This window comes from Ochotona curzoniae, unplaced genomic scaffold, assembly GCF_017591425.1.
Source record: "Ochotona curzoniae isolate NIBS_2020 unplaced genomic scaffold, NIBS_Ocur_1.0 contig_1302, whole genome shotgun sequence".
Taxonomy (NCBI): Eukaryota; Metazoa; Chordata; class Mammalia; order Lagomorpha; family Ochotonidae; genus Ochotona; species Ochotona curzoniae.
Genome location: NW_024465035.1, coordinates 1,644,184 through 1,657,604, shown reverse-complemented (window position 1 = coordinate 1,657,604; position 13,421 = coordinate 1,644,184). Strand labels below are relative to the sequence as shown.

Sequence of the window (13,421 nt, the reverse complement as noted above, 5' to 3'; positions counted from 1 at the left end):
GCTTTAACACATTTGCTTCTACTAGTTTACCTGGAGAAAAGGAGTGTTTTCTACCTGGACACATATTTAGGAAACATCAAGTACTATCGCCTAAGAATTCAGTTAAGCTGTGGGCTCCTGAAGCTGTGCTTGTTTAATTAGCAAGAACAAAGCAGAGAGAAGAGGCAAGCTCTGTTCAGGTGTGTCCTGGGTGGGTAGATGCTAAAGGTGGCACTGTATGCCTGTGCAGGTGGCAGCGCCCAGTGCGCCCGTGCGCATTCAGGCCCCGCCGGGCAGGTACGCCTGAGCAGCAGATGCCGAGGGAAGCAGAGCTGGGCACTCAGCCCAGGCCCTCTAATACGATACAGACGTCCGAAGCAGCAGCTCAGCCCGCAGTGCCACGGCACCTGTCCTGGCCTCGCTCAGGGTGACCCCACACCGCCTAGGAGCTTGTCTGGAAGGATCTCAGGTCCTTGCCCAGGCCCAGAGGGGCAGTGTGTGGACACACACGGCTAGGAAGGCCCACCTGAAGTGGACTGGGCAGCGGCTCACAGAGTGAGGCTCTGTGGAGCTCACAGCGAAGGCCCAGTGACGCCTGTCCTCCCCGCAGCCCCATGTCCTGCATGGGTCCTGGGAGGAGGTCAAGAGCTTGGCCCCCGCCCAGGGTAGACCCTGAGAGGGGTTCCTGACCCAGCCCTGTCCTTGTGCTCACTGGAGAGGGAGCAGCAGGTGCAAGATTGCTTCTTGTCTTCTCCGTCTGTCACTGCCTTTCAGAGGAATCTCTGTTTTAAAAGATGGAAAAGGTGATGCTGGCAACTCTGTTGCTATGGACAACTAAGAAATGGGTTAAGATCTAAAGAACTCTTGAAGTCATCAGAAACATTACAAAGGCAGTGCTTGTATGTAACCCAGCTGGAGAAACGGAAGCGCAGAGGCCTGAGCCAGGCTCGTGGAACCACCTAATGCCAGGTGTGCTTACTGAGTGCAGCACAGGAGGAGAGACAGCCAAGCAGTAGACAGCCTTGTATGACCAGGGGGTCAAAAGCCAGGGTTGGGAATGCCAACGTGCCGGGACCTAGCAAGACGGCATTTTGGGGAAGGCTTCCCAGAGAGCAGGGCTTAAGGAAGATGCACAGCTAACGAACTCAATGAAAATTGTTAATTTAGTTTTGCGTATTTGGCACAAATGAATCAATATATAAGGCAATAAGCCAGGACGTGAGCGGAGGTCAGCAGAAAATCTCAAAGAAAGAAACCCCAGAACTAGAGATGAAATGACATGAGTCAACTTAGCCTACGTGTGTTTAAGATGCTCAAAGACTGGACAACCACCCCAAACGATGACAGGAAATGATCTCGGTGAATGGAGCCTAGGGACACTTGGAGGGCGACATCATCCTCGGGTCAGTGAAATCGGCAGCATTCCAGAACCATCCAAACCGCCTGGATGGAACCCTCGGAATATGCACACATTGAGACCCTGGGTTGATATGAGGTGGTGGTTCCTCATCCCTGGGAACTGGGACGTGTGGAAAGTCATCAGTAGCTTCCCCCTTTGTCTCTCTCTTTCCCCGGAAACAAGAAGAAATACGAAATTTGGAAGCAATGAGTTCACCCAATTTTCCCTAAACCTCGATTCTTCTTACTCTGATCAACCATGTAATCATTATTTTAAAAATAAAATTTTTAAAAATAAAATTATTTTGAATCAACCAATCAATAAAATCTTCAAGGAGGTAAAAGATAAGCCTATGAGTTTCAGCAGGGACCAAGAGAAATAAACAGAAGTGAAAAGTCCCATAGAAAAATCCAGCGATCCAAATCAGGGAAACAGAAAACTGAAAGATGAGTGAGAAGAAAATACTTACAGGAAAAACACAGAGATTCAAGAGGAGATGTGTAAACATGACGAGCTGTGTGACTGTCCACAGGACGCTGCAGAGGCCCAGCAGCAGGTGGGGACACCTCCAACCACAGCCAGCAGGCCCCGCAGGCAGCTGGGGCGCAGCTGGGTGAAGCTGCTGAGCACCCAAGACAGCAAACTTGCAAAAACCCAGTGGATCCCAGGACCGCCTGACACCAAAAGTCTGTAAAGCACAGCCCCTCCGCTGGCTCACTCCCCAAGTGGGCCTGCAGCAGGACGCGGGGACCGTGAACCAGGCCCCTATGGCAGCAGGGACCCAAAGGCCTGAGCCGTCACAGCTGCCTCCCAGGGGCTGGGCTGAGCTGAAATACCAAACCCAAGGGTGCCAAGGTGAGACATGAATGCCTTAGCAACTCAGCGGCTTGGCGAAGGGCTGTCTCCAGGCTCTGGCCATTTGCAATGACAAAAATGGGTGAAATGATGGAAAAGGGAAAACATTAAAATAATTAAAACCTCCTAAGTTCTGAAACATTTAACTAGTAATGTAAATTTCTATACTGCTAATTATTATCAGACAAAAGTTGATGGAATTTAAATCAGAGCAGAGCAACCAAAGGAAATATGAAAAAGCGAATTTTAGTTTAAGAAAAAAAAATAGGATTCCAGATTAAATCTTTTGAAACATAGAGGGAAATCATGAGGCTTTTAAAGAGTGAACAGTGCCTGTGTAAACAGCTTCCTGTGGGGCTGACACAGGTGAGGGTTAAGATGCACTGATGATGTAAAAGTCAGGAGGCTGGGAAGATGAGACACCCACGGGACCTGGGCAGCGACACCCACGGGACCTGGGCAGCGACGCCCACGGGACCTGGGCAGTGACACCCACGGGACCTGGGCAGCGACACCCACGGGACCTGGGCAGCGACACCCACGGGACCTGGGCAGCGACACCCATGGGACCTGGGCAGCGACGTGTGCAAGCAGAGTCCAGTGGAGGCGACTTAAAAATGGTAAAGCAGCACATAATCACTAAACTAACAGGAAAACTTTGTATATCCTGGACTGAATTCCCAGCTTTCAACTTGACTTGGCCAAACCCGGCATCCCATACAGGCACCAGTTCCTGTCCTGGCTGTTCCACTTCCCATCCAGCACCCTGCGTGTGGCCCAGGAAAGCAGGGGAAGATGGCTCAAGTCCGTGGGCTCCTGTGCCCAGGCTGAGATCTTCAGCTAATGCTGGCAACAGACGAGCCTGGACCAGGTCAAGGCCAGTAACCACGAATCCAATGTCTCCCACCTGATGGGCAGCGACCATCTGCTGCCCTCCTGGGGATACCGGCAGGAAGCCGGATGAGGAACAGAAGCGGGGTTTGAACCCAGGCATCCCACACGGGTGAGGCCATCTCAGCAGTTGGTGCCTTAAACAACACACCAACTGCTGGTGACCTGTCAGGGACTTGGTGCGGCAAACAAGATCAGCTGGCTAGAGTACCGACAGGGAAACACCATTTAAGTGTCACAGTAATTATGTAGGACAGGTGTCCGGCCTCCTGTGAGGATGCTAGACTCGCTTATTGCAGTCCCTGGGCCCTGCACCTGACTCCAGCTGCCTGCTAAGGAGCACCTGGAGGCAGTTGGGCTAGGCCACCCCGAGGGAACTGTGGCTTCCTCTGGCTTCCACTCTAGCTGAGGGATATTTCCCGCTTTGGGGGAATGAACCAGCAGATGGCAGCTGGCAGCCTCTGTCTCCCAAATGACATAGCATTTTGAAAAAGATTAAGCTTTCTAGTGATACGTGTTTTGAAAAAAAAAAAAAAAGCCCCCTTTCCCTTCCTAAAGAAAGCTGCATACGGTGGACCAGTCGGACGGTGGTCTATTTCATATTTAAAAGAAACCGACCCGACGCAGAGGACAGCGCGCAAGCGCCGCAGAACAGACCTCCACGGTTTCCAAGAACCCACAGAGCACAGTCCACTACGATTTAGCGGTAAGTTGGCAGCCCGGGCCTGGCTCTGCGCCTCACACCTAGCTGTGGCCTGCGCGACCCCAGGACAGACCAGGCTAACCAGGCAAGCACAGGTGTAGCAGGTACCGCTTGCAGGCAAGGCACGCTTCGGGAGCCCCAGAAGGGAAGCACAGCCGGCGCGCCGCACCCGACCCGTCTGCCGCCGCATTTCATCCCGGGTGGACATTCCACGCCCCAGCTCGCCCGCCTGGCCCAGTAGAACCACGCGCGTCTAGACGCACCTCTGCCCAAGGTGCCTCCAAGTCGCGCCAACCGCTTCCCAGTGCCCACCGGTGCGGTCCGTAAGCGCTGGGCCCAACTGGTCGCCTCTTACCTGCGACGCGAGCACCTCGGCGGCCGTTGTTGGGACTGGTGGCTGATGGCGGCAGCCGTGGGCGACGCGTGCGCGGGAAGGATCTGAGGCGTCCCGATTGGCTGGAAGCCCCGCCCGGTTCCATCCCTCGGGCGCGGCAGGTGCACCGGTGCCGGCGTGCGCTGCAGCTGCCAGCTGAGTAGTTGTGGAGGCTCCTGTGGGGCAAGGCCACTGAACTCCTTCAAAGCTGACTGTCCCTCAGCTTAACTTAGAACCAGGTGAGCCAGTCGGGGCCAGCCTCTCTCCCCTGATACCTATAACTGAGGTTGCGCCCATCCCACGGCGCGGCGTGGGCACTGCGCATTCTGATCACTTGGGACTCCTACCCTGTGTGGGCCCACACGTGTTGTCGCGGGTGGGGCAAGGGGAGCCTCTCTCCGCTTGCAGTCACAGGAGTGAGCCTGTGGGTCAGGGAACAGAAACCGGACTCTGGCGTGGGGCTGTGGGGCGGTAGCTGGACCAAGCACTAAGGAGCAGCGATGTAAATCGGTCCGAGGCCAGCGCTGCGGTGGAGCCAGTAGGGCCCTTCCGTAAGATGCCAGTTCCAGTTCCCGCAGCTCCACTTGTGTCCAGCGCCCCGTGAAAGGCCCGGGAAAACAGCCGAGGATGGTTAGAGTCCTAGAAAATACTAAGCAGAAACTAAGAAAAATAATATTGCAATTTTTCTATTCGTTGAAAAGAGCAGAGAAATAAATCAGTTACCAAAAAGAGCAAAACTGCCTGCTTGTAATTTAACATTGCAGTACTGAATGTACATAACCAATCTGGAGAACTTTTTTTTTAATTTAAGGAAAAACAAAATGCCTATCCATGTGTGTATAAGAACTGTCAGAAAGCCAGCAGCTAGGAGCAGCCCACACCCCACATGCAGGAGGCAGGAGCCCGGCCATGTGAGCCACCCCCTGCCTCCCTGGGACAAGTCGCAACAGCTGGCCAAGACCAGCCCCACTGGAGAGCATGGATAATCACCCACGCCCGACCTCACACCAACGGGCCCAACTGGGAGGACTGGACAGGGTTCCTGATCTTATCACACACACAGATGTAAAGCCTAGTGAATGGCGGGGGCCTGCTTCTGAGTTGAGGAAACAGGAATTCAACTGGATGTAATTGCAAGTGCATAGATTTGAAACTTAATTGTTAAAAAAATTTATTTTTATTGGAAATCCAGTTTTACAGGGAAGAGAAGAGAGAAGGATCTTCCATCTACTGGCTCACTCCTCAAGTGGCTGCAACGGCTGGAGGCGAGCCAACCAAAAGCCAGGAGCCAGGAGACTCTTTCAGGTCTCCCACGCAGGTGCAGGGTCCCAGGGCTTTGGGCCGTCCTCGACTGCTTCCCCAGGCCACACTATTACTATTAGGCAAGTGGTTTCTAAACTGCTGTTCCTTGTTTTTGGTCACACCTTACTGATTCTGGCAAGCTAATAGCCTGTCTTCCAAGACACGCATCAACTCTAATATGTGCTGAAAATCCATTTATTTTCCTATTGTCAGTCTGAGGTTTTCTGACTGGTGATAAAAAGAATGTCATTATCATCAAGGAAAAAAAAAACACAAAGAAGAGAAAGGCCACAGGCCCAGGGACAGCTGGAAGCAGCTCACCCATTTATTTGAGAACATTAAAGACAACAAAATTAGACAATCTTTAATAAAATTCCTATAGAAAACTCCATGCTGGTGGACCCCGGTCGTCCTTCCCAGTCACGGAGGTTGGGCGCACCTCGCGCCCTGGGAGCAGCAGCCTGGCCGGGGCGCGGCAGGACGGCCACGGGCGCATTCAAGCCAGGAGATCCCACTGCACACAGTAACATCTGCTTCCTAGCACCCTGCGCATATGGTACCTCAACAAATAAATTAAAGATTTCCATGTGTCATTAAACCATTTCAATTTGAATATCCTTGAAAAATCACATTATAAGTTTTAATAAATACAGTAAGAACAGCTGGCATTTTACTCAAATACCGAGTTTAGGTCTGGAGTTTATTCCATAAATAGGTTCTTGTTCCTTGGACACATGTGCTCAAGTATTCTGCTCCAGGAAGTGAACTCTTCCACAGACCCCATATAAAAACTGTGTCCACATGTGCCTCCTCAGAAGCAGATGGAAGAACTGGATCACACAGTTAACTGCAAAACACAGACTGAGGAAAACCTTTTCATATAGAACTCCGACTAGAAATTTTATAAATATATATATGCAGCATATTTATATATATATTATATTTACTTTACCAGTAGATTTCAGCAAGTCTGGAATGATGCCATTATGGTAGATAAATATTAACAAAAAAATTAATGAGTTCCCACAGGTTTGAAAGATTTCCTTTGAAAAATAATTTCAAATTATATTATAATTTGTAATTTACACAATTTAAAAAGGAAAAAAATATCCTTAAGCCTTATTTGGAAAGTAAGAAGAGCTCCTAGCCCCCAAGAGCGGGTTAAATGTTGGCTGAGTGAGGACACTTGGTCACAACATTGAGTCAAGGAGTATTTACACCTTTCTAGGAAAGTACCAAACACTTAAACAAAGCTAATGGAAGACGGTCCCCGGCAGCATTCCTGGGCGTGCAGTGGGGCGGGGTGATTATCCTCAGGAGCGAGGGCAGGCAGGGATTGTGCACACGGGAATCTGTGTGGCGTCTTGCTGTTTCACTCCGTGTCAGGATTTCATTCCCTTTATAACATCTCTGGCGGGGTGTTCAGTTTAGCGCAAGATGACAACGAGACAAACCCCAGGCTGCGCATTAGGATCTGTAGTCTTTACGAACCGTGTGGGCCATCCAGTTCACCTTAGTGGTCCAGCTTTCCCTGAGCGCCTCATCAAATTTCTGCTTAAATTGTTTCAGTGCTTCCTCTTCACTCTTTCCTAAGGCAAGGGAGTCCTAAAAATGAGGGGAAACAACAAATCTGACTTTACATATCCTGGGAGAGATGCGCCCAAGCCTGCAGGAGCTGGCCTGGCTGTGCCCACCGTGCCCGCTGGCAGGTTGTGGCTGCGTCTTCTCATTAAGTATTGCTTGCAAGGAGGGAGGGCGAGCAGCAGATTAGGCTGCCAAGGTGACCTCCACCATAAGGTTTTTGAAGATAAAATGAAATGATACACTTGGCTGCTTGTCCCTACTACCTGAATCCAGGAGGAAGACCCCATGGCCATGAAGCCCATGGTCAGGAGGAGGCAGGCTGCTAAAGGCAGTGGCTGACCCAGCTGCCAGCTCCTGGCCTTGGAACGTGTGCAGGCCACACTGTGGCATTCTTCCTGATGCCCCTCCACAGCGGCAAACCACCTGGACTGCAAGCTGCTCTCTCCAAACGGCTCTTTCGCACCAGGTCCAGGAGCCCCTGGATAAGAACCATCTCAGGGTGGAAGGAGGCTGCACTCCCTTTGGTGTTAACGGGCAGGCTAAGCCACCAGGGAAGGGGTCTGGCTGTACCTTCAGATACTGGATGTCCTTGACCGAGGTGAGCTCAGGAAGCCCCGCCGTCAGCATGAGTGCAAAGAGCGTGATGAAAAGGTTCCCGTGCCGCCGCAGGATGAGATAGGCGTCCTCACAGCACTGGCGGAACCTTCCGGTGACCGAGCGTGGTGTTGCAGGCAGCCAGCCATCGCGGGCAGGACGACAGAAAGGGCAGTTTAGACTTTATTAGAGCTGGGAAGTGTTTGCTGAACTAATGGATGGTCTATTTCTGTGAAAATTATACCAGGACTAAATTTTAAATAACAAGGTTCTCTAAAGTCCCACTAGCCCATTATCTTTTTCTTTCTAAAAAATGATTTATTTTCTTTATTTCAAAGGCAGAGTTACAGAGATCAGGAGGGGCAGGCAGAGGGGCATAGAGAACTCCCATCTACTGGTTTCATCTTCTTCCCTGTCTCTCACGGGTGCAGGGTCCCAGGGCTTTGGGCTGTCCTCGACTGCTTTCCCAGGCCACAGGCAGGGGCTGCCAGGATAGAACCGGCACCCATATGGGATCCCACATGGGATCCTGGAGCGTTCGAGGTGAGAACTTTGGCCGCTAGGCTATGGTGCCTGGCCCTAGGTATCATTTTAAAGACAATGTTTGAAAGGCAGAATGACAGAGAGAGAAGAAGAGAAAGAAGAAATATCCCACCTGTTGGTTTGCTCCCCAAATGGCTCCGACAGGCAGGAACCCGGAGCCCTTGTCCCAAAGCCCCTGGTCAATAGATCAGCTCCCCGAGCGAGTGTGCTTCAGCCAAGCAGCCCGCCCCACTTGGTCAGATGAGAAAGTGTCAGCCTTGACGCGAGGGCAGTACTCACCGGCCAAACTTCTCTGTGTTTCCTGTTTTTCCTTGTTGAATGACATGAATAAAATCATAAGTAAGTATAAAAGGCACTCGCTCCCTCTTAATGCCAAATTTAGACTTGAAATTTCCAAGAATATGTCCAAAGTCAATGTGGAAGAGCTGGAAAACAAATGTGATTTAATTCCCCTAGTTTTCTTGTGGGTTCCAAACAAAGGGGCAAGATCTCTGCTGTTCTGGAATCCTGCATGCGACACACCACCCTTGTCTGAGCCTCTTTCCCAGTGTCCACAGCCCACTGGGACACATAAAAAAAAAAGTTCCTTTTTTTGTTTTAGAAAAAAAATTTAATTATCTGAAAGGCAGAAAGAAAAAAGGAGAGACAGAGAGGTTTTCTCCCACAATGGCCAGAGGTGGGCAAGACAAAGCCAGAAGATGTACCCTGCTCTTCCACTCAGGTGGCGGGGAGCATCTGCTGCCTTCCCAGGCACAGGCGCAGGAAGGTGAACGAGAAGCAGAGCCAGGACTCCACCGGCCCTGGTGGGAGTGCAGGTGTGTTCCACACGCCACACACAGCTGCCTCGGAGCAGAGAGCTTGCACAACTCCAAAGTCTTACGTACCTAAACTGCTTCTACCCAAGTGGGAAAGGATGAGTCTAAAAGGAAAATCATACCCAAAACATCTAATTGGGAAAAGGCAAATAATTCTAAAAAAACAAAACAAAAACAAAAAAACCCCAAAAAGCAGCTAGCTGCCGCACTCAGAGCTAACTTCTCTTTCCACGCATTCCCAGGGATTGCCTACTTTTCCAAACCCCATGTTCACAAGTATTGCTACTGCCTGCTGTCTGTGTAGACTCACTGGCTTCTGGCCTGGCTGCCCGCTAGGCCAGTTAGTCCTGTGCAGGGCTATCACTCAGGACTAGCCTCTTACTCTTCCATTTTGAGCCTCTTTTTCTGCATTCCCATATTCCATTCTTTTTTTGGTTTAGATGAAAGTTTCTGAATATTGGCATTAATGACCCAAGAGGCCATATAATTCTTCTATGGGGTTCTGTCTTGTATACCAGCCTTGCATACCTCATGGGAAATCCTACTTAGTAGAGACAAGCAACCCTGTGTACACTCCTGACTAAACCACCTTCACAGACTGACAAACATCTCCTGAAGGGAAATGTGAGTCCGTGTGAGGACCACTGTTCTAGACCCTGGCCTTGGCGGAGTCCTTATTCTGGAAGCTCCTAAGAAGAGACACAGCAGGTACAGGTTTTGAGACCTTACATGTCTAAAAATGTGTTTATTTGACTTTTATATCTGACTTGTGACTTTGTTATAGAATTCCAGGTGAGAAATCATTTCCCTTCAGAGTCGTGAAGGCTGACTCTTGGTGACAGTTCTGGTGCGGCTCTGGGGAGGCCTGGCCGTGTTACTCCAACCCCTGCGGTGTGGCCTGCTGTGTGACCTGCTGTGGCCTGCAGGGCTGTAAGGCCTTCCGTCCCTGCTTGTTGCTTACATACATGAAGTATTATGCTGAGTCTACCCTGCTTGCCCTTCTCTAGTTTAACTGTCTTTGTGCCTAGTTTTAATTCCCAAGCCTTTCTAGTCTCTGATGTTTAAGACAGAATCTCATTATTGCCTCACAGCTACAATGGCTTCCTGTGGTTCTGACATTTAAACCATCTTCTGTTTACTGCAGTCATTTCCCAAGAGTTCTTGTTTCTCCTTGCCTGTTTGGTTTCTTTTAGGTAATGGCTTCCCTCAGGTCTCTAATCCGACAGAGAGCACATGGCGGTCACGAGAGGCAGCAGCGGGATTGAGGAAATGCTGCTCAAAGAATTCAAAAGACCAACTAAGTACAAGGAACAAATTCAGAAGATCTGCTTTACAGTAAAGTGCCTATAGTGAATCAGAATGCTTTTATTGTGTTTCTGAAAACTGCTGAGGGTACATCTTACTTTTTTTGCATATATTGCTTAGCTCTATTTAGCCACTGCACAACATAGATATCTCAAAAACAACATTCTATCCATGATAAATACTGCCAGGGTTGACTTTGTGGCACAGCCAGTTAAGCCACCTGCAGTGCAGGCATCCTACGTGAGTGCCAGTTCAAGTCCCACCTGCTCCCTTCCAGTCCGGCCCCCTGCCTGCACTGACAGAAGGCAGTGAAGACGGCTCAGTGCTTGGCACACACAGGAGCGACTCAGATGGAGCCCCAGGCTTCCTGGCTTTGGCCTGGTCCAGCCTTGGCTGTTGTTTTTTAGAAGTTCTCTCTCTTTGCCTTTTAAGCATAAATAATTAGATAACTAATTAAATAAATAGGGAATCTTACAAAAAGAAAAGTCCATTAATGCTTGATCTGTGAGTCTTTTCATTGTAACCAGATTCTCTTAAAAGGAATCTTCTAGTTTCTTATGCTTGTCAGTGTTCTTGGAGCAATGCAACAAGTAGCAGCTAAGGATGCTATTTATAAATGTACACTATAATTAATATACCAGACTTCTACTTCCTCTTGACCTTAAATACATTCTTTCCCCTCACTTTCTGTAGAACCTATGTCAGGAAAACTGATTTCTTCAAAGAAGAAACCTCTTGGGTTATGAAACAGGACTTGGTTTTCAATCTCCTGCCAAGCTACCATCCTGAGGAGTCTCCAACTGCAGGGCTGCCTACTCCCTGCCCTGCCTCACAGCCCACTGCCCACTCCCTGCCCTGCCTCACAGCCCACTGCCCACTGCCCCTCCCTGCCCCACCTCACAGCCCACTGCCCACTCCCTGCCCCACCTCACAGCCCACTGCCCACTGCCCACTCCCTGCCCTGCCTCACAGCCCACTGCCCACTCCCTGCCCTGCCTCACCATCATTCCTGCACCTATCCAGGTCTTGCACCACTGTGGCCTCCCATCCCAGCGCTTTTGACTTTTTGGGGTTTGCATATTTCTAATTCTTTATTATCACTTTAAAGGGCTGTCAGAAGAAAAATAGAGATAAGCTTATATATTCAGTTGGATTAGCCAGAAATCTGAATAAATCTGAATGAACATTGGGTTAAATGCTTGAAGCCCGAGTCAGAACTACTGAGCTCTCTCAAAACGTCAAAGGCAGCTGAAATTAAAATGACCCAGAAGCCGTAATTTTACATGCTTCTAGTAACACGGAATTTCAAGGATGGATTAACTGTAAGGTATCACAGCTATTTCTCCTTAATATAAAGTACATACATAATAAATAAACATATATAAAATCCACAAATATTACAAGCCACTTGAAAATTTTCATTTGAGAGGTTGGTGCTGCTAGCAGCCCCCTGGTGTGCCAGGATCCTTTATGGGCACCCGTTCGATGTCAGCTGCTCCACTTGTGAACCAGTTCCCTGCTAATGGCCTTGGAAAACAGTGGCAGATGGCCTAAGTGTCTGGGCCCCTGTACACATGTAGGAGACCAGGAAGAAACTCCTAGTTCCATCCTGGCCTGCCCAGCCACTGCAGTCACCTCTGAAGGGAACCAGTGGAGGAAGGCCTCTCTCCATTTCTCTTACTGTAACTCTGCCTTTCAAATACATCGAAAGTAAATCTTAAAAGAGATTTTCTCCCTTTGAAAATAAAGTGCTTCTTTGCAAATAACTTAGCCTGTTATCTTTATCCAAATGTTATTGCTCACTCTCCCTTCTCAGATGTGATTAAATTGGATGCTTTAAAAAAGAGAGAGTGTGTGTAAGCATAGCTCACCTTTAATACAAGAATCATCTGCCCTCTGGCTAAGGACATGTGCACCTCAAGTACAACTGGCTTACAGTAAAGCAGGAAAGCAGCAAAAGTAACTTTTCAATGTTTAAATAAATGCTTATTATCTGACTCCAAGAAACTGAATTAATGAACACAAGAAGCAGAATTATAATAAACAGGGCTAGTGGGAAAATGAAAGAAAGACAAATATACGCCTCCCAGCATGCCTTCTGCTGATGTTTCAGCAGAGCACACCAGCGGCAGCATCCTCGGGCCCTGGGCAGCACTCACCTGGCCAGTTTTTTTGACCATGATGTTGTCACTGTGTCTGTCACCAATTCCGAGGACGTAAGAAGCTACACAGTAGCCAGCACAGGACAGAGTGAACTCCTCAATGGCTCGGTCCAGGTCATCCCTGAACAAAGAAAACAGAAAACAAAGGTGAGATGAAACTCAAACCACCTTTATTTCCTTGTTAATTGTGAAGAAAGTTGCAAAAAGTATCTGAATAGAACATGCTGCTGAGCCCCTGCAGATGCCTCCCAGGGGCAGGGCCCAGAGGGCTCAGGCTGGCTGACCGCGCCTCGGCCACTCCCATGGCTCCGGCCTGCGCCTCAATGCGTCAGGGACAGGCACGGCACAGGAGACCGTGAGCTCTCTTTGCTGATCGCATAGGGACTTGGAAATATTTCTGTCATTTGTCTCAAGACTATACTTCTAAACATAAGAGTTAAATATTGACCACGTAGGCACTTGGTACACAATCACTCAAATCTCACACCTGGGTGCCTAGGTGAGCATCCTTTCTAGAATTCCACACCCATCAAGGCAGCGGTGCTGACGGCTCAGGAGGTTCATGTGTGCCACCGTGGGGCACCTGTACTGAGCTCCTGGCTACGAGGTTTTTAGGTACTGAACAACTGGATAGATTTTCTTCTGTCTGTCTGCCTGGGCATGTGTCTCTGTTTCTCAAAAACAAAAACCCACACAAACAAAAACAAGAGTATTGCAGTTAAGCTCTTCCCAGTTACTGACTTGAATTAGAAGAATTACAAGTTGGTAATAGGAACTCTCGGGGAGTAAGGCCTAAGATAAACATCTGTAAGCTGACTCGGGCAAGTTATCGAGCTGGCCAATGATAAAAATCTGAGTTTGGCTTTTGGATTCTCTGGACGAAAGTACTTCATGAACAATCACCTGTACCGTGAAA

The 13,421-nt window shown here is 49.2% G+C and overlaps 1 protein-coding gene across 1 annotated transcript in view; it reads right to left on the bottom strand.

Annotated features, from left to right (window-relative positions):
* Nucleotides 1–5,685: 5,685 nt before the first annotated feature.
* The window catches only part of PIK3CB (phosphatidylinositol-4,5-bisphosphate 3-kinase catalytic subunit beta), an 86,332-nt gene continuing 78,596 nt past the window's right edge, over nucleotides 5,686–13,421 (bottom strand). Inside the window, exons 20-23 of the mRNA XM_041004230.1 lie at nucleotides 12,503–12,626; nucleotides 8,503–8,648; nucleotides 7,657–7,789; nucleotides 5,686–7,107 (exon numbers count right to left, since the gene is read on the bottom strand). Of these exons, the coding sequence (XP_040860164.1) occupies nucleotides 6,970–7,107; nucleotides 7,657–7,789; nucleotides 8,503–8,648; nucleotides 12,503–12,626 (541 nt within the window). The 3' untranslated portion in view covers nucleotides 5,686–6,969. The remainder of the gene's footprint in view (nucleotides 7,108–7,656; nucleotides 7,790–8,502; nucleotides 8,649–12,502; nucleotides 12,627–13,421) is intronic.